General features: G+C 45.7%; 1 protein-coding gene and 1 non-coding gene across 2 annotated transcripts in view; one reads left to right on the plus strand and one right to left on the minus strand.

The window, feature by feature from the left end:
* Positions 1 to 791: 791 nt before the first annotated feature.
* HIP1 (huntingtin interacting protein 1) overlaps positions 792 to 20,471 on the plus strand; it is a 66,670-nt gene continuing 46,990 nt past the window's right edge. The window contains exons 1-5 of the mRNA XM_006154958.2: positions 792 to 916; positions 7,107 to 7,170; positions 10,661 to 10,803; positions 11,029 to 11,085; positions 16,942 to 17,022. Coding sequence (XP_006155020.1) covers positions 887 to 916; positions 7,107 to 7,170; positions 10,661 to 10,803; positions 11,029 to 11,085; positions 16,942 to 17,022 — 375 coding nt within the window. The 5' untranslated portion in view covers positions 792 to 886. The remainder of the gene's footprint in view (positions 917 to 7,106; positions 7,171 to 10,660; positions 10,804 to 11,028; positions 11,086 to 16,941; positions 17,023 to 20,471) is intronic.
* LOC114008999 (U6 spliceosomal RNA) lies at positions 8,438 to 8,542 on the minus strand. The gene has a single exon (XR_003550483.1). It is a non-coding gene; the product is annotated as a U6 spliceosomal RNA (small nuclear RNA).

Genomic DNA, 20,471 nt, shown 5'->3' on the forward strand with positions numbered 1-20,471 from the left:
AGCTTCCAGATGTCTTGTGGCTGTTGGTTTAGGAAGAAACCAGTGCTAGGCAGTGTCTGTGGTATTGAACTCACTGTGAGGCAGTGACTCCTAGGGTGCTCCACACGTTCCTGTGGGAAGAGTCAGGGCGCTCCTCATTCATGAGGATGGAGGGGTGTTTGTATCAGGTCCCTCTCCTGCTCAAGAGCCTTCCATGGATCCCCAGTACCCATCAGATCATGCATGATTCCTTACCTGGAATCTAAGAATGAGAAGGGACCTAGAAGTCACCTAATCCAGCCTGAGCCTATCAGTCTTTTCCAGTCATCCAAAGTAAAGGGTGCCTCACCTCTGACGTTATGCTTCTACTCATGAGGAATTCTCTTTCATGAGACAGCTTTAAGTTTATGCAAAAACTACCTTCCTGTAATTCTACCCATTGGTCTAGGTTTGATCCTCTAAAATGATTTCTCCTTTCATTAGACCACTCTTCAAAATATGGCTATTCTTTGGGCTGGCTTCTTGGCCTCATGGTTAAGGCAGCCAAAACCCACATGGCCAAGTGTGCAGTTCAAGTCCTGGGCCCAGCAGCTTGAAAAACATGCTGGGTATATGTGTGTGCATGCCCCAAATCTCTACAGGAGGGAGAGATGGAGGAGAAGGGATTGCAACATGGCCATTTCCAATGGGGGTGCTTTCTTGCTTTCCTTCCCTCTGTTTGTTTCTTCAGTGAGTTAATGTGTCTTCTGGCACATTAAAAAAAAAAAAAAAAAAAAAACAGCTCAGGACACCAGGGCCAGCTGGGTCAGGAAGTGGTGTACAATGCTGCTCTTTCAGGGGAGACACTGCTCGGTCTTAGGGCCTGTGTGACTCCAGGGAAATCTGGAGAACAGCCTGTTCTCAGAGGATGTTCTCTAACCTAGACTCCCCTCCAGAGGTGAGACTCCAAGCCCCCAATTCCCACCCTTTGTCCTGTAAGGGGTCCCTAGACGTGGGCCTGTAGGTGGCCAGGACCAGGTCATCTCCGAGGGATTTCCCAGAGAGGATCTGCGGCAGAGAGGAAATGGGACTAGATTTTCTCAGGAGACCTTGAATTGTGTACCTAGTACTCTTCCGAGGGGGAGTCTTGGGAAACAGCCAACCCTAATGATTTATTAAGACTTGCCTCTGTGCCGTGTCTTAGCCATGGCGGGCCTTCAGGGAAGAAGGCAATATACTAACTGGCGGACACTGGCGGACACAGTAATAAAAGAAGAATTAAAAAAAAAAAGGAAGAAAGAGAAACAAATTGTTGGCTGAGTAGCTTGTATGTCTACATCTAAGGAAAGGTACAGTGTGATCTGTGTTCTGGAGGCGGGGTAGGATTTGGAATGAAGAAAGAAGGGGAGGCATGTGTGGTGTAGGATGGGGTAAAAGGGGCCTCCCAGGCTCATGGCCTTAGGTAAGCAAAAGGAAACTGGTCCTAGTGGGGATCTTCTGCCCTGGGAAGCCCCTGGTTCCAAGGGCCCTGGGGCACCCATGGCTTGTCTTAAAGAGCCCAGAATGCTGAGGCTCAGCCCTGCCTGCACTGCTGAGCCCTGAGAAGCCTTGTCACAGAACCTGGGCAGGGGGCCCCCAGCCACAGGTTGGACTCTTACTCTTGGGAATGTCTGCTGTGGAGAAGTGTTGCTTGGAGAACTTCGGGCAGCAAATGAGAGCTCTTATGATCTGCCAAAGCTGTAAGAGAGGGTCTTGGGCGGCCCTGGCAAGGACAGGCAGAGCTTCCAGATGTCTTGTGGCTGTTGGTTTAGGAAGAAACCAGTGCTAGGCAGTGTCTGTGGTATTGAACTCACTGTGAGGCAGTGACTCCTAGGGTGCTCCACACGTTCCTGTGGGAAGAGTCAGGGCGCTCCTCATTCATGAGGATGGAGGGGTGTTTGTATCAGGTCCCTCTCCTGCTCAAGAGCCTTCCATGGATCCCCAGTACCCATCAGATCATGCATGATTCCTTACCTGGAATCTAAGAATGAGAAGGGACCTAGAAGTCACCTAATCCAGCCTGAGCCTATCAGTCTTTTCCAGTCATCCAAAGTAAAGGGTGCCTCACCTCTGACGTTATGCTTCTACTCATGAGGAATTCTCTTTCATGAGACAGCTTTAAGTTTATGCAAAAACTACCTTCCTGTAATTCTACCCATTGGTCTAGGTTTGATCCTCTAAAATGATTTCTCCTTTCATTAGACCACTCTTCAAAATATGGCTATTCTTTGGGCTGGCTTCTTGGCCTCATGGTTAAGGCAGCCAAAACCCACATGGCCAAGTGTGCAGTTCAAGTCCTGGGCCCAGCAGCTTGAAAAACATGCTGGGTATATGTGTGTGCATGCCCCAAATCTCTACAGGAGGGAGAGATGGAGGAGAAGGGATTGCAACATGGCCATTTCCAATGGGGGTGCTTTCTTGCTTTCCTTCCCTCTGTTTGTTTCTTCAGTGAGTTAATGTGTCTTCTGGCACATTAAAAAAAAAAAAAAAAAAAAAAAAACAGAACAAGGGATGAGCAGATGACATAATGGTTACGTCACTGGACTCCCAGGCAATTGACTGCGGTTTGAGTTTGGGACCCGGTGGCTTGAAACTCATGTTGGGCATGTGTGCAAGATCCTGAGAGGAGAATGGAGGAGCAGGGGGATGTGGCCATCCCCCTTTGGGGGGGGTGATTTCTCTCTTTCTGTCTCTCTGTCTCTCCAGTGAGCACAAGCGTCCTTTAGCAAAAATCTCTTAAAAAATAAATAAATAAAAGAACACCCCGCAATTTCTGCCAGCAGTGGTGGTATGTGCTGCTAAGATACTGTGCTCCATAGGCTGGGGCCACATGAGAGGTCCAGGTCTGACTCCTGGTCCAGCATCAGGTAGGTATGGTAGGATGTACCTGGAATCCCAGACTCTGAGAGGCTGACACGCAAGGATGGCAATACCCAAAACTCTGGTGGGCTCCGTTTTCTTCATTGCACTCGGTGTCCACTCAGCCAGAGGCTCTTTACCATCTTTGATACAGGAAGTACCTGTTTGCCAATCCTCCCAAAGTTCCTTTCACAGCCCACCTCACTTCCTGTTCTTTCCATTTCCACTTTCCTCATTTGGTTGAGGGCTTTCTTTTTTAGGTTTTGCCATAAGGCACATGCGTTCTCTCAAGAGCAACAGAGAGACAGGTTGAGGATTTTATTCCTATAGTTCCGTGCAGTTAAATTCAGGTTGCTGGGGAAGTCATGGCATATTTTTCTGTGCAAAAATGTGTCTTGACTTTTCTGACAACCCAATAGCTATATCCCTGCACTCCTTACCTCCATGCTCCATCTCTACTACTCCAGTATAAGCAAGACAGACAAGTGCATTTCAGAGGGCTGAAGCAGGGACTGTTGCAGTTCCCATCCTTCTTCCTCTAAGAAGTCTTCCCTGAGCAGTGTCTCAGTTTACAGGGATTTCTCCTTCCTTTTAACATATGTAACACAAACTTCTCCCGTTTTCAGTTATACTTACACGCGCAAAGGCTCTGTAGTTACAGCGTATGTGATAAACTGAAGGGAATTTTTAAGGTTTTGTTTTGTTTCGTTTTTGCAGGCAATGCTTATCATGACCACAAGCTTGGATAATTAGTCAGGCAACATACACACATATTTGTAGGGTGAAACTGAATCCCACCCATCACAGTCCTCCTCGAGGCCCTGAAGTAGTGTTGGTGTTTAGCATTTGTCGCTCCGTGTTTTTTTTTCTTCTCCCTCACAGCCTGTACTTCTGACCAGCTCTCCCGAGGCCCTGAGAACCTTTCCACTTCCAGTTCAGCACCTGACTGCATGTGGGTCTCTCCTTGTCCCTGTACATTTTTATGGCCTCTATAAATTCCTGTAGACTGCTGGCAACCTTTAGGGGCACAATAAATATGGTGACTTTGCCCAGAGGTCTGTCTGCATCCAGAATCCCGTCATTGTCCTGAGCCAGAGAAAATAACTTGGTTTAAAGGTCTGTAATTCTCCTGAGTTCATCTGCATGAAAGAGACTGGCCTGGGACCCTTCTGAAGGCAGAGGCTGAGGAACAATTCCAGGGAAGGACACATAAAGAGGAAGCTGTAGGAACAGCCTTGGTAGTGCAGTTGCCATTCTGAACTGCTGCTCTGGAAGCCATATGGCTGACCATGGGTTTGGATCCCCAGGTCAGCCTGAAAGCCTCCCTCGTGTTTGTGTGTGGATGGCCATGATCCTGACTGGCCTGGAGGACTCGGGAGAGGGGATCGAGGCATGATGAGACACTTTCAAGGGTGCTTCTCTCTCCCTTGTTTTCACACTCTCTCCTGTCATGTGCATGCTCTCACATTCCTCATCCTGAACCTAAAAAAAAGAAAAAGAGAGACCAGCAGGTGGTGTGGTGTTTAAGGCTCTGAATTCCAACATAGCTAACCATGGTTCAAGTACTAGACCTGGCAGCTTGAAAATCTTACCAGGCACATGTGCTTGTATGCCAGGAGGAGAATGAAAGAGAAAAGATTGCAGCATGGCCATCCTCCCCAAGGAGTGGTTTTTCACTCTCTCTCTCTCTTTCAAGATTTTGCTTTAGGATGTGTATGCTCGCCAGAAAGTGAACTAGCGAGACAGAAAGCAAGAAATCACCCCCTGGGGGGATGGCCATGCCACTGTTCCTTCTCCGTTCATTCTCCTCTTGGGATTTTGGGTACACACGCACATACACCTGGAGAGAGTTCCAAGTCACCAGGTCTGGAATGCAAATTGTGGTCAACCACTTGGGATTCCAGCACCTTAGCCACTATGCTACCTGCTGGCCTCTTCCCTCTTTCTGTCTTTCTCTGGTGAGTTCATGAGCCCTATGGCAAAAACCTAACAAAGAAAGGAAGGAAGGAAGGAAGGAAGGAAGGAAGGAAGGAAGGAAGGAAGGAAGGAAGAAAGAAAAAGAAAAGGGAAGGGAAGGGAAGGGAAAGTAAAGAAAAGGAAAGGAAAGAAGAAAAGGAAAGGAAAGGAAAGGAAAGGAAAGGAAAGGAAAGGAAAAGAAGAAACTGTAATCTCTGGCTATCCATAGGAGACAAGTATAGCTTCATTGAGTGCTTTACCTTTTTCTTGGAGCACCTCTTACATGAAAAGGCTTTGGAAAATTTGTGGAAACTGAATTAAAGTATGAGTTTATTTTGGTGCAGAACCAGACAACCACCTGGTTTTGAAAGTGAAATTTTATTGATATGTGATCGTAGTCATTCTTTCATGGATTCGCTTAGCATTCAATGGCAGAGTTGAATAGTTGTGATAGACTTCAGCCTGCAAAATTGAAAATATTTACTGACTAACTCTTCATAGAAAGTATTTGCTTATTCTTCAGTTCTAGGAAATGTGGCCACAAGCTAGGGACTAAATGAGGCCTTCTAAGACATCTTCATATTTATATATGTTTGGATTTTTCCATATTGAAAGGTTAAAAAAAGTTTAAAAAACTTTTTTTGATCCAGTAATCTTAGTCCCAGGAATTTATTCCTTAGAAATGAAGGTGTCAGTTAATAAGGATATATATACATACATACATATATATATGTGTGTGTGTGTATATATATACACACACACACATATATGTATTTATTTACTAAAATAGTTTACAATGGCTAAAAATATCTGGAAATAAATCAATAGTCTACCAGTACAGGAAAGTGTGTATAAATCATATTCATCCACACTGTGGAATACTATGTGATCTTTTTAAAGAATGAACTAGAGTTTTATAACCTACTTGGAGAATGTACCATGAGCTATCTTCAAGTGATGAGAACAAGATATAGAAAAGTCTGTGCAGGACAATCTCATTTTTATAGAACAGTGGCAAAATGAACACCTTTGGTGTGTAGGTCTTTGTGTGTGGGATGCATAACGGTGGCTACCATGGGTTTGGGGTGCAGTGACATATGTGGATGGGAAGCAGGGAAAATAGAAAGGGAAAGCCTATACTTAAGAAAGTAGTCTGCTCTGCCACAGTAGCATATACTGTAGGCCCATGTTCGACTCCAGTCCACCCTACAAGCCAGTGCAGTGTTACACACATGTAGTCCCAGTGACTCTCAAGAGGCCGAAGAAGGAGGATCACAAGCACGAGGCCAGCCTGGGCCATGCAGTGAGACCCCATATCAAAAAGAGCAGGGCGTGATGGTGATCGCCTGTAATCCCAGCTGGGAGGTTGAGGCAAGAGGATTGTGACAGTGAGACCTTGTCTTAAAAAATAATAAGGGACCAGCAGTTAGTGTAATGGCTATGTTACTGGACTCCCACGTAGTCGACCGTGGTTCGAGTCCTGGACCTGGTGGCTTAAACTCACACTGTGCGTGTATGCATGTGTGCCCAAGATCCGGAGAGGAGAATGGAGGAGAAGGGATTGCAGTGTGGCCATCACCCCTTGGGGGTGATTTCTCACATTCTGTCTCTCTGTCTTTCTGGTGAGCGCACACACCCTATAGCAAAAACCTTCCCAAAAAAGAAAAATAAATAAAATAATAATAATAAAATAAAATTTAGAAGATTGGAAAGGAGTGGATATTTTTAATGCCCTTTGATGTAATTAAGGAAATAAAAGGGAATTTGCTTAGGAGTTGGAAAATGCCCAGAAGTGGGAAAACGAGAGACTAACTAAAATAAAGAGGCCACTGACAGCCCAGGCCAACCAGGGAAAGCTCTGTGTTTCAGAGGTGAGAGAGGGCAGCTTGATGGTCTTGGGCCATCATCCTGCCCTGATCTCTGTGCCTCTTCCTTCTGCTCCCGGAGAAATAATGTTTCCCCAGGGGATGAAAAGCATCTCTTTGTGAGAGCTGTAATTACCATGTTGTTATGCCAAGCCAATGAGTGGCAGGCGGGCATAGCAGCTGGGCACAGCCAATACTAGACAGCAAAGGCTTAGGACAGCAGGGACCAGCTGGCCTGGGAGCGCTGCCCACCTCTGCCCCCAGCTGGGCTCCCACTGAGGAGCTAGCCTCTGTTGCAGGTGGGGGGGTCAGTGGAGCAGAAGATCATTGGAGGAAGAGAAAGGGGCGGGGCGTCTGGGAGGGTCTCAGCACTTTCAGAGGCTTATTCATCTCATCCTCCTTCCCCTTCCCCTCCCTCTTGTTTTGCAGACTGTCAGCATCAATAAGGCCATTAATACGCAGGAAGTGGCTGTAAAGGAAAAACACGCCAGAAATATCCTTTTGGATCTTGCTTGGAAGACCAACCCTGAGGGGGTCAAATTGTGGAAACCGAGGTCAGGGGGAGGCCTCCTTTGCTCAGCTCCACATGAGCCAGGTCACTGCAGGTTTAAATAACAGTATCTCAGAGATCTCTGGTTTCAGAGACCACGGTCAGAGTGTAAGGGACCAGTGAGGCCATCAGGCCCTGTGCCAAAGATCCTGCTGCTCTCCTGTAGGACGTAAGCTTTCCAGAACTTCAGAGTCATTTGGAAGTGACTTTCCTTTGAGTGATCTCCAGGGGCTCAAGACAAAGTGCTTTGGCTGGAATGAGGGCGTCACTCTGTGGTGAGGCCTGTGGATCCTTTCCCAGATAACCAGAAGCCCACCACAACAGTGAGCCTATCTAGGCCTCGATCTTTATCCCCAGGAAGGCACAGTCCCTGGTGGTGTTGCATCACATTTGGTAGCTTTGCCATGATGAGAAACACACCAAGAAGGCCTGGCTGCTGTGGTGCGGTGGTAATGAGGTGCCTCTCAAGGCTAGAAGTCTCATGATCAACTGAGTTGAGATTCCTGGGTTGACCTGGAAATACATGGGCATGTGCATGGCTACCCAGGATCCTGAGGAGCAGGTGGTCTGGGAAAAGGGGGTCGTGGCGTGCTGAGACGCAGTCAGGGGTGCTCTCTCTCTCTTTGTCCACTAATTCATGGGGATATGCTCTCTCTGAGAAGCAAACAAAAAAAGCCTTTAAATGCCCTGGTTGATTTTCTCAGAATTAGTTCTGACCCCTACCTGCTAAGGATTTGTGATTGGTCCAATGTGTAATAGGAGGTAAAAGAGAAAGACAATTGTCATAGACCTGTGTGCTTTTTTTTTTTTTTTAAGAATTATTTTATTTAACTTTATTTATTTAATTTATTTATTTTAATTTGACCAGAGAGGGTAGGAGGAGGAGTGAGGAAGCAAGCTGCCAGTTCAGGATTTGAACTACAGCCAGCCATGTGGGAGTCCAGTGCCCTTAACCATCATCACACCACCTGCTGGCACACAGAGGCCAGCCTGCAGCAGCCTAGAGCATGACCCATGCTACAAGGGAGGTTACCTGGATGAGGGAAGGGACACTGGAAGAAGTTTTAAATTCCTAGTGAAGGAAACCAGTAAACATTCATTTATTTATTTATAGGAATTATTTATTTAATTTTATTTTTCATTATTATTTTCTAATTTGCTATAGGGCACATGTACTCACCGAAGAGGAACAAAGAGAGAGAGAGAAAGTAACCGCCTGGTCTGAGACTTGAACTGCATTTTGTCATCCTTGCGCTGGGACCATGCTAATCTTCCCTGTATCATTGCAATTTCAGTGTATATGCTGCCAGAGCAACACTCGAACCACATTCTGGCCATGTAGGAGTCCAGTGCCTCAATCACCATGCCACCTGCTGGCCTAACACTTATTCTTTATAGGTTCTTCTATCAACTGTCCTGTTGATAGATGGCAGCTGAATAAGCATTAGGATATCAGGCTGGTGAACAGGTTGGTCTGTGCACCATGGGATTCGCTCCTGGAAGGCCCAGGGGCCAAATGTTATTTTCCTTTTTTCTTTTCTAAGTTTCTTTATAGAAAGAGAAAGACAAGCAACGGGGTCTTACAATATGATTCTCCCCCAAGCCTCTCCGAGACAGCCAGGATCACAGGCACATGTGTGCATACCCAGCACGTCCAGGTCCACCTGGGAACCAAACCCGGGTCTTCCATATGTCTTCCAGCATTGCAGAGTATTACACTATCACTGCTCTGCTGTGAAAATATCGTCTTTCTTGATTTCTTCTTTCTTCTCCCAGACACCTTTAATGATGCCTAACACATAATTGGGGATGTTATAAAGATTATAAAATTTAAAAAATGATGTCAGCTCTGTGGCCTAGTCATTAAGGAAGGTAGATCCTACATAGCCAGCCACATGATTTGAATCCCATTTCAGTGCCCTGAAAAACACACACATGTGTGTTTGTGCCCTAAATTCTGACAGGATGGAGCAATGGAGGAGAAGGAATTGTGATGTGACTGTACCCCATTGGAGGGGACGTCCCCCTACCCCCCAGTGAGCACACACATACCCTCTGGGAAAATCGGTCAGTGAATTGAAACAGCAGAAAAGTCTCTCCTTGCTTCTTTCCCAGTCGGGGTGCCTGGCTGGCTCTGCACTTGGTCTGGCTTTGTTTAGGCAGACTGCCCTTGAGAGGAGTCAGCACATTGCCAGGGTGCCCACCTCTCCTCATTGCTTCTTTCTAGTCTGAGAGCATTTTGCTGTAGGTGGAACTGTAAGTTATCAAAAATTGTTCCAACGCCAAAAGCTGCTTTTAGCTTCTAGACCTAAGTCTATGTCAAGCCCACTCCTAAAATGAAAATTTCTTCTGGAGAGAAATTGGTATCGTCCAACTCAGAAGCAGGACAACATGTGTTCTATATGAGTCATTTTGTTTCTGCCCCGAGGTGAGTCTGTCTGCCCTAAATGGCACTGGCTTCTTACCTGGGCCTTGGTAAAGAAGCAGAATGTTCTAGGTAAAAACTCGGTTACCGGGTCTGAGAGGCCTGTTTAAGCAGTTAGAAAGACATGTGGAAATCCTCAACATGCTCCCGAAAGGACTCACTAATGACTAACATCTGGAATGTTAAACTTAGAAATCACACTAGGCCAGATGGACATTTTTTACATGCAAACTATGGCCAGCAATCTGGGCAGTGGGTGTGCTTGGAATTGAGTCTGAGAAGCAACAGCCCCAGGATTCTATGTAAGAGAGTTCTAGGTGTTCGGAGATATGGGCACCTCTGAACAAAGCCACAAGGGTTTATGGACGAGTACAGTACCTGTTATTTTACTTCTGCAGAAGGGGCATTTTTCATAAATACTGCTGCTTTCAAAATAAGAGCAGGACTCAAGACAAGAGTCAAGACTAGCTGAATGCAGAGGAGGGAAAGTCCTGGAAGAGGCTCCCAGAGAGTCCATAGGTCAGGGTGTAGCATCCTCCTAGAGGAGATAGACCCTGATTAAAAAGTTGAAGCATGCCCTCACATTTAATAATAGATAAGAAAGAACTCTCAGAAGCCATATGTGTTGTGCAGTTGTTACCCCCCATGTACCTCATCACCAAATCAGCATACCCAGGGGAAGGGCAGACCAGAACTGTTGCTGACCCAGAGGGCACCTGAGCAGATTAGAAACAAATACCACCTTCCCCAGACATGTCCACCTTTGGAGAAATTATCTAATTAAAAGTCTTTTGTTAGAATAAGACATTTTATTGCCAGCTGTCAAAAAATTGCAAGAATAATTGTACAGATCCATGGTGTCTTAGCTAGGAGTGGTGCCCTTCTGAGGTGGGCCACTATCCTCTTCACAACTCTCTACCCTCCGCAGTGACCTGTTGCAGTCTAGATCCCAGTAATTGGTGGCCCAAGACAGGCCTGTGCCTTTGTTTTCCATGACCTTCCCTTTACCATGTATCCTGGGCACCCACCATGAGAAAGGGGCTCAGACCTTTTGGTCTGTGGTCAACCGACTGCCTCTCTCTAGCAACGCAGTGCTCTGCTGGAAATTCTGCCATGTGTTTCATAAACTCCTCCGAGACGGACACCCGAATGTGAGTTCCTGGGACTGTGGGGGTGGCTAGGGAGCCAAGGACCCATTGGGGAACATGGGATTGCCTGGGCCACAACATGGACACTCTCACTCTGCCCTCTGCTCCTGGCCTATTGGTTACTAATTAGAAGTGGGTGTGCCTCTCTCCAGTCAGCCACTTTTCCCACCCTGGGCCTAGCTTCCCCTTCTGTTCCCTCACAGGCTGTTCTCTTCTCTCTCTTTCCAGGTTCTGAAGGACTCTCTGAGATACAAAAATGAATTGAGTGACATGAGCAGGATGTGGGTGAGTTTGGAGAGGTGCCCAGAGCCACCTGCTTCTCCTTCCCCAGAGGCTGCAGAGCAAGGACTGTGGAATGAAACAAATGCATCTCTTTCAGCTTGTTTAGGATTTCTCCCAGGAGCATCAGGGAGACTAAGGGTGCTACTACATAGTACCATGATATCCATAATCTTGCCTGGGGTTGTTGGAAACTCTAAGAAAGTTTAAAAGCTTGGGAACTTTTCTTGCCAGTGGATTCTTATGTCACAAAGCTGTCAGGCACTGAGATCCCTCAGCAGGGGCATTGCCACAGTTCCTACTTTCCATGGTCTTATTTGGGACATAGTACATTGAGAATTAGCATTCCCAGTTCTTAATTCTTCCCTGTCTAGGGATTCTCGGTAATCTGCATTCCCAAGAATAACCCTGGTTTGATTCTGGTATGCCCTTTTGGTCCTACTAGTTAAGAACTACTGTAGCCATTTCCCTCAAAGTCTTATTCTTATCCATTTATACTCACAAACTATTAGCAGTCATGTAGTCCAATCATAAGTAAAGAAGTACAGTCCCATTTGTGGAAGCAGCTTGTCCAAAATCACAAGTCTACTTACCTAAACAATGCTAAGAGTTGTCCCCAAATCTTCCAACAGCATGCTAGAATGCTTTCCCTATAACATGTAAAATTTTTATCTTCTTTTAGAATTCCCTTGGCTTATTTTTTTCTATCCTTTTCCTTTCTTATATTCTTATGTTTTAGAAATACCTCGTAAATAACATTTAGTTACATTTTGGTTTTATTATTGTTTTATTTTTCATTCAAGATGCAATCTTTGTCTTTTTAATTGGTCATTTAGTCCATTTATATTTATTATAATAAATACATGATATGTTTATATTCTGTTCCCCTCTTATTATATGCTTTTTGTTTCTTTCTTCTGTTGTTTTATTTTTTCGTTTTTAATTTGCAGTAGGGCACATGCACTCACCATAGGGAGACAGAGAAAAGGAGAAATGCCCTCTGAGGGGAATGGCTTTATCACAACCCCTTCTCCATTCTCCTCTTGGGAATTTAGGCATGTATGTGGTATGTTTTTCAGGCTGCTGGTCTGACTCAAACAATGCAGTCAGCCACGTGGGATCCAGCCACTTTAACCACCATGCCACCGGCTAGCCCTAGAATATCTTTATTTCATCCTCAGTCATGAAAGATATTTTCTCTGGGTTTAGAGTTCCAGAAAGACAATTGTTTTCTCTCAGTACATGAAAGGTATTATTAAAGATATCTTTCCACTGACTTTTTTTAAAAAATTGTTTTTTTGGAGAGGTTTTCACTATAGGGAGCGTGCGCTCGCCAGACAGACAGAGAGAAACATAGAGACAGAAAGCAAGAAATCACTCCCCAGGGGGGATGGTCACACCGCAATCCCTTCTCCTCCATTCTCCTCTCGGGATCTTGGGCACGCACGCACACGCGCCCGGCGTGAGTTTTAAGCCACCGGGTCCGGGACGCGAATTGCGGCCGACTACGTGGGAGTCCAGCAACATAGCCATTACACTAACTGCTGGTTCCCAAAAATTTATTTATTTTAATTTGACCAGAGAGGGATAGTGTATGAGAGAGAGGAACAGAGTGAGAGTGAGAAAGAGAGAGAAAGAGAGGGAAAGTGAGAAAGCAAGTCACCAGGTCAGGTATTCAAACCGCAGTTGGCCATGTGGGAGTCCAACACCCTCGACCACCAGGCCATCTACCAGCCCCTCCACTTACTTCTGATTTCTATTATTTTCGTGAAGTCAAATAGTTTGATCCTTTAATCTGTATTTTTCCCCCCTCTGGCCTCTTTTTTTAGAGGTTTTTGCCATAGGGCACATGTGCTTGCTGGAGAGAAAGATACAGAGACTTTCCAGGAGGACAGTAAAAAATCACTCTCTAAGAGGGGTGTCCACACCACAATCCTTTCTTCTCACTTTTCCTCCTGGGATCTTGGGCATGCATGTACACACACCAGCATGATTTTCAAGCTATCCCGTCTAGGATTCAAATTGCATTTAGCCAGGTGAGACTTTAGCGACTTAACCACTCCACAATTTGCTGGCTCCTTTCTGACCATTTTTAAGATGTTAGAATGTGATAAAAAGAAATAAATAAACAAACAAATAAATAAATAAAAGAATGTATCTCAGAGTAAATCTATTTTGGATCTTTAAAATCCTTGGGTTAATATCTTTTATCAGTTATGAAAAATTCTCACGGTCACTTCAAATATTGTCTTTTGTTATATTCTCTTTGCCTTCTGAGACTTTGGTTAGAAATATGTTAGACTTTCTCACCCATCTCCCATATTTCTAAACCACCATTGCATTTTTTTCTGTCGACAAGAGACTTCAAAAAGTTCGTGGACAAACTAAGTATGCGTTTGGGGCTGGCCTTGTGGTGCAGAGGTTAAGCATTGTGCAGAGGGACCCTAATTCCGCCTGATTGACTGTGATCAAAATCCCAGACCCAGAGGCTTGAAAAACATGCTTGGTGTGTGTACACATATGTAGGATTCCACCAAGATGGAGAAATGGAGGAACAGAGTGTAACTAAGCCCTATGAGCGATACCACCTCTGTTTCTCTCTCATGTGCATATGTGCCTTCTGGCATTGAAAATACCAATTTATTTTTGTGCAAAAAAAAAAAAAATTGCAATCCACAAATGGCTTTTCCATAATACTCATTTTCTACAAACTTTTCAAAGACTCACTTAATTTGTCTCTGCTGCATTCTGGATACCTTCATCAGATCTGGCTTTCAGCGCACTGTTCCTTCTGCAGCTGAGTCTAATCTGTAGTTAAACCTCTTCCTTTTCAGAAGGATTTTACTTTGTTAGTACAGTTTTTATTTCTTTGCCAGAGGACATGTGCACTCACCAGAGGGAGAAGGCATAAGCATCCCCAGTGGGGCATAGTCACACTATAATTGGTTTTCCATTTCTCCATCCCATCAGAATTTGGGCACGCATGCACGTGTGCCTGTGTGTTTTCCAGACCTCCAGGGTTGGGATTCAAACTGCTCAGTCAGCTCCGTGGGATCTGACACCTTTAACTACCAAGCCATGGGACAACCTAGTTTTCATTTACTAAAATTCTATTTTTTTTCCTTCAAAATCTGCTTGGTAGTCTTTGTAATTTCGTGTATTTTGAAACAATCTCTTATTTCTTTAGATATATTAAACAGTTATTTTGTGCTTCAGTGTTTATAATTTGGTTATCTAAAATCCTTAGCAATCTATTTCTGCCGTCTGTCTTTTTTGGTAAATTTTGCTTACGCTCTGTAGTTTTCTTTTGTGCTTAGTTATTTTTACGGTGAGGTGCTCATCTTCCTTAGAATTTTATTTCTGGGAATTCTCTGAAGTCCGTAACAAAGGCAGGTTCTTCCAGAGAGAATTGACATTTGTTTCTATTGAAATCACTTTACATTAAATTCTTAGCTTATGGTTTTGTGAATTCTGGGTAGATTCCCTTGAGGGACTGGCTTACAGGTCCAATTCTCAGCAGCAGTTTTTCCCTCCCTCTGATCCCAGCAGAGGCCGAAGAGTTCCTTCAGTCTTCAGGGAGGACTTCCTCTGTGCACAAGTGCCGCTGTGTGCTATTTTCAATTTACTCTTCTGCACCAGGGAGACCATCTTTTGACTCTTCTACTAAAACCCCCACACACACACACTTGGGTTGGCCAGAGCCTTACCTCCTTTACCACCTGGTCATTGTGGCCCAGAATATTAAAGCTCAGGTTCACCTGGTGTGGCAAAGCCGCCCTCCCCTCTGTTCTTATACCCTATCATTTCAGTTACCTGAGTTTCTGTGTCTACTCAGTCCCTGGCCTGAGGATTTCTTACTTTTTGTTAATTAATTCCTTCAAAGAGAAGTTTTTAATATTTTTATATTTTTAGTAGTGTTTAGTACTCAGGTACCTAGCTAACCTTGTTATTGAAAATGTAATCACCTTAGGTCTTTCTCCCTATGTACTTCTGTCTGTTTCCTTTAACTAAGACTTCCTGGAAGTTAAGACCACGTTTTTATTTATTTACCCTTTATGAGAGAGGGAAAAACATAGGATACGTATTTTTGACAGAATCTCACTATGTCACCCTCCTCTTGCCCTAACCTCCCGATTAGTTAGGATTACAAGCACAGTTGTTCCTGATGTGTGGCCCAGGAACTGAATTCAGTCCTCCCATGTGGCTTCCAGTCTCCCAAGCAATAGTGTTATCTATGCACCACTGTGATTGGGCCCATCTTTTACTTTTTGATCCTTGTGCATTTCATGTTGTATAGTTGTCTTTGATGATGAGGACATTTTTACTTCATTTCTACTTTTCTGTAGTTTCCAATTTTTCTATCATTATTAAGTTTTACATTAAAATTAATAAAATGAGTGGTTCCTAGAAAATTAATAGATAATGGAAGTACTGCCATCTCGATTCTAGTCTCCTCTGAATACTTGGCCTCCTTTGCTGCCCTCTCAGGCATGTTTCAATATAGTTCACTTATTCTATCCTGGAGGATATAAGTGCACTTAAAAGAAAATGCAGAATTCAGGACAGCTATTCTGTTTAAGTGTTCTTTGTGCCCACATTTCTCTCCCTTTTCATAGATATGTGGGGTTACTGACATTCCTCTGCTAATTTAGCATCTTCTCTGGTACCCGGCTTGTGGCCTGGCTGCGTGGGCAGGCCCCATGGGAAAGTTTGTGCTTCACCTGCTAGGACTGGCCCCACTTCCAATCACCATCCTGTGTATAATATTGTAGATGTGCTTAGTCTATTGGAATCCATTTGAGGTCTTTCCTCCCCTGTTCTTTGATAGAAAGAAAAAAGGAAATATCCCATAGCTGAACTGTGCTTGCTAAGAGTGGAAATTTAAAATTCTTAAAAAGAAACCTCATCCAGAATTTATCCTAAGAAAGCTCTCATGTTTTAGACCAGATTGTATGTACTGTAACAATGTTCATGGAAACATAGTTTATAACCACAAAATTTTCAACCACAATTGACCCTTGAATAATCTGAGAGGTTAGGAACACTGACCCATCTCCCACTGCACACAGACTTAACTACTAACAGCCTACTGTTGAAGCCTTGCTGATAACATAAACAGCTGATAAACATATATTTTGTATGTTATATGTATTATACATGATATTCTTACCATAAAGTAAGCTAGAGGAAAGAAAATGTTATTGGGAACATTGTATGCTGTGTGCTGCTGCTTGGCAGGCTGACACCGCATGGGAGGCATGGGTCCAATTCCTGACCCATCCTGAGGTCAGAGAATCTTGATATGATGAGACCTTGTTTAAAAATACACCACACATGGGGGCCAGCATTTAGCGTAATGGCTATGTCGCTGGACTCCCATGTAGTCGACTGCGGTTCGAGTCCCGGACCCGGTGGCTTAAACTCACGCCAGACGCGTGTGCATGCGTGCCCAAGATCCCGAGAGGAGAATGGAGGAGAAGGGATTGTGGTGTGGCCATCCCCTCTGGGGGGTGATTTCTCGTTTTCTATCTCTGTCTCTCTCTGTCTTTCTGGCGAACGTACACACCCAATAAGAACAAAACCTCTCAAAAAAAAAAAAAGAAATACACCACGCATGAATAAATTAATGAATTAAATAAAGGGAACACTATACATCCACAATGTTACTCATGATTATATCTAGTAGTTAGATTAAGGATGATTTTTAGGATAGGTACCTTTTTATATTTTTCAAATTTTCAACAATGGTCATTTGTTACTTTAATAATTAAAAAAAAAAACTTACAAAAGAAGTTATGACTGCAGGCTCGCGGCCCAGTGTTCTCAGTTCTGATGCTCTGCTCTCTTTCCTCTTCCTGAAAGGGCCACCTGAGTGAGGGGTACGGGCAGCTTTGCAGCATCTACCTCAAACTGCTGAGAACGAAGATGGAGTACCACACCAAAGTGAGTCTGGGCGGTTCTGGTACACTGCCAGCGCCTTGTCCCATGGTCCCCCCAAGCCCCTTTGGGCTTAGCTGTTGGGCCTCTTAGGCAGCAGGAGCCCAGCCTCCTTGGGGAGGGTGTGTACCACATCCCAGCTCTGTGAGAGGAGAACCATGTTTGGGGCAACTGCAGTCAGATCCCTGGGGTGTGACAAGAGGGATTGTGGGCTGTGTCTTCTGTACCCTTTGTTCTCCATTTTTCAAATAGAAGGAGGAACTCTATGGCCAGCCCGGTAGCCTAGTGGTTAAGAGACCCAGATCCCACAGGGCTAACGAGTTCCAATCCTGGCCTTGGGTTCGTGTGTATGCCCTCAATCCCAATAGGATGGTAAAGTGAAGGAGGAGGATAGCCACGTGATCATACCCTGCTGCACTGGGGGTATTTCCTCCTCTCTGTCTCTCTCTAGCAAGCAAATGCACCCTCTGGCAAATTTAGAAAGAAAGAGAGGGAGGGAGAGAGGAACCCTTTTCATGAGGTTGCCTTAGGAAAATGTTACAGAAGTGCCAATTCTACTTTAAAAACAAAAAACAATAAAAAGCTATTCCCGTGATGTCTGTAATGAGTTTCCAAACAACCTTTTATTTATTAATTTTTTGTATTTTTAAATAATTTTGCCAGAAGGAGACCAGCAGATGGCATAATGGTTACGTTGCTGGACTCCTACATAGTCGACTATGGTTTGAGTCACAGACCCAGTGGCTTAAACCTCATGCCAGGCGCATGTGCTCATGTGCCCAAAATCCTGAAAGGAGAATGGAGGAGAAGGGATTGTGGTGCAGCCACAATCACCTCTGGGGGGTGATTTCTTGCTTTCTATCTCTTTGTCTCTTCAGTGAGTGTATGCACCCTATAGCAAAATTCTCTACAGGAAAAAATATAAACTTGCCAGAGGGCATGTGCACTCCCCACGAGACAGAGAGAGAGTTCCCCTTCATAGAAAAAGGCCACACCACAGTCTCTTCTTCTCCATTTCTCCCACTATTTGGGATGTTGGGTGCATGTGCATGTGCACGTACACAAACACACCCAGCGTGTTTCTAAGGCCACTGAGTCTGGGACTTAAACCACACAGTTGGCCGTGTGAGAGTCATCCACCTTAACCACTGTGCTTCAGGCAGGCCTAGAACCTTTTAATCAGTTCCTAACTTTAGTCAGTAAGTATTTTTCAGGCATCTAGTGCCCGTAAGAAGTAAGAGTGGTTTGCTCTTTAGGAGGTTCCAGATGCAGGGAGAAGGCTGTACACTTGCACAGCTGTGTAATAGTGTGAGCACTGACCTGTGCTTGTGCGAAAGTGTCAGAGACACTTGGGAACGACGGAGCCTTCCAGGGTCAGAAAGGGCACAGTGAATGTGGACTTCGTAGGAGTGTGTTGGGGGGTGGAGAATAGTGCCACGGGGTGGAAAAGAGTTTAGTTAGGGCACCAGCCATGGAAATGGAGATGGGAGGAGAGTTAGAAAGAAGTAGCATACAGCCATGTGTCACTTCATGGTGGACATATTTAGAAAAATGCGTCACGTAGTTGTATGAACGTCATGGAGTACTTATACCCGAGAGGACAGCCCACCACACCTAGGCTGCACGGTAGCCTTTTGGCCCACTGTTCCGTGTGATGTCCATCATTCACCGAGACGCTGTCATGCAGCACCTGGCTGCGATTTAGCAAATTTATCACTAGTACATTTCATGTACTTGACGAGCAGCTTTGATTCATGGGTCCTGCTCTGCTCCCTAAGCCTTTTCGGGGTATCATTCAGTGCTCACAAGTGGAGAAGAAGGGACTGCAGTTTCATCGTACTAGGAAAATGACATCTGGAGAGTGCGAGGGCCCAAGTCCAGCTCCTGGGTGGCCCGGCAGGTATTTGAACCTGTCAAGCACGTCAAGACTGTGCTGTGCTCAGTGACCACTCCCCGCCCCCCGCTGCCCCCGGTGTCTGGTCAAATGCCTGCCATGGGCTAGAGTGGGTGAGGTTCTAAAGGGAAAGGGAAATGGACTGCTGCCTTCAGGAGCCTTATGGTCTGGTTGGGAGGGACATGGCAGAGGGAGAGCAGATGGGCAAGCCCTGTAAGGACTTGAGAGTGGCAGGAGGTGGCACAGAAGCATGTGCTGGCACATGGAACCCAGGTTCGGGGACAGGGAGGAGTCTCTGTGGCAGTAACCCCCAAGCTCAGTCTTAGCGCCTAATGGTTATATCTGAGCTGCATAACACATCACCCCAGAACTTAGTGGCTTGCAGCAAGTTTTCAGCTCTCACACTTCCCATTGGCCAGGATTCCAGATGGGCTCACCTGATCTGCTGGGCAGAAGTCTCTCATGCAGGTGCAGTCAGATGCTGGCAGGAGCTGACCAGGGGTGGGGCAGGGACACCGGCCTGCAGTCCTCGCCTCCTGCGGAATATAGCCACCCCTTCCCCAGGACACAGTCTGCCCCGTAGGTAGAGAGGAGATGGCCAGGTGAGGACCAGGTGGCCATCAAGACCTGAGGCATGAGGCCCAGTGGAACTAACCACAGGTCTGCCATAGCGTAAGGCACAGTGAGGTGGAAAGTGACAGGCACCCAGGCAGCCCTGGGGACTGTTCTGTACCCATGGGCCTCTGGCTGTCAAGCAGTGACATGGGCCACTCTGCATTTTAGGTTGCTCTTTCTGGGGGATACAAAGAAAGTAGACTAGAAAGACCCAGGCTACCAGTGTGGACAGGGCCAGAATTAATCCTCGCCCCAGGGGACAGATGGGGTGGCGCTACCTGAGGATTGACAGGAAAGGGAGGAGAGAGCAGGCAGTAATAAGAGGGAGCAGCCGGGCCAATGGGAAAGACCCAGGTGATAGGAAGAGGCAGGAGCATAAGCAGCCGGGGTTGAAAATGGCAAAGAGCAGGATCTGAGTGCTCTGCGCTGTGGGCTCCGAGAGGACAGAGGACAGGCCTCCTCGTGCCCTTTTGTCTGCTCAGCATCTAGCCCAGCACAGGCGTTTGGTCAGTTTTGCTGTATGTACAGCAGAACGAACCAGAGCCTAGATCTGATCAAATGGCACAGGGAAGCGCTGGTCCTGAGTAAGGAGAGAGGCTGGCTGCTCCAGAGGAAAGGAAGGCCCGCCAGGTACATCCAAAATGGGGAAGGGAGTGGAGCAGGATGCAGAGGTAGTAACCGTAGGGCGGAAGAAGGGAGGGTACATGCTGAAGGCTGCAGATTCGAGGGTGGGACAGTTACTGACCGGAAAGAAACTTGGTCGGGGTAATAGCAAGGACAGTTAAGGGACACTGTTTCGGGCTGAGTGATTGTGTCCCCCACAGTGCGTGTGTTGAAACCCTGACCCCCAGTGCAATGGTGTTAGAGGTAAGGCCTTTGGAAGGGAATAATAGGTCACGAGAGCAGAGTCCTTATGAATGGGATTACTGCCCTTACAAGAAGAGAA

The sequence above is a fragment of the Tupaia chinensis genome, unplaced genomic scaffold, assembly GCF_000334495.1.
Source record: "Tupaia chinensis unplaced genomic scaffold, TupChi_1.0 Scaffold000429_1, whole genome shotgun sequence".
Lineage (NCBI taxonomy): Eukaryota > Metazoa > Chordata > Mammalia > Scandentia > Tupaiidae > Tupaia > Tupaia belangeri.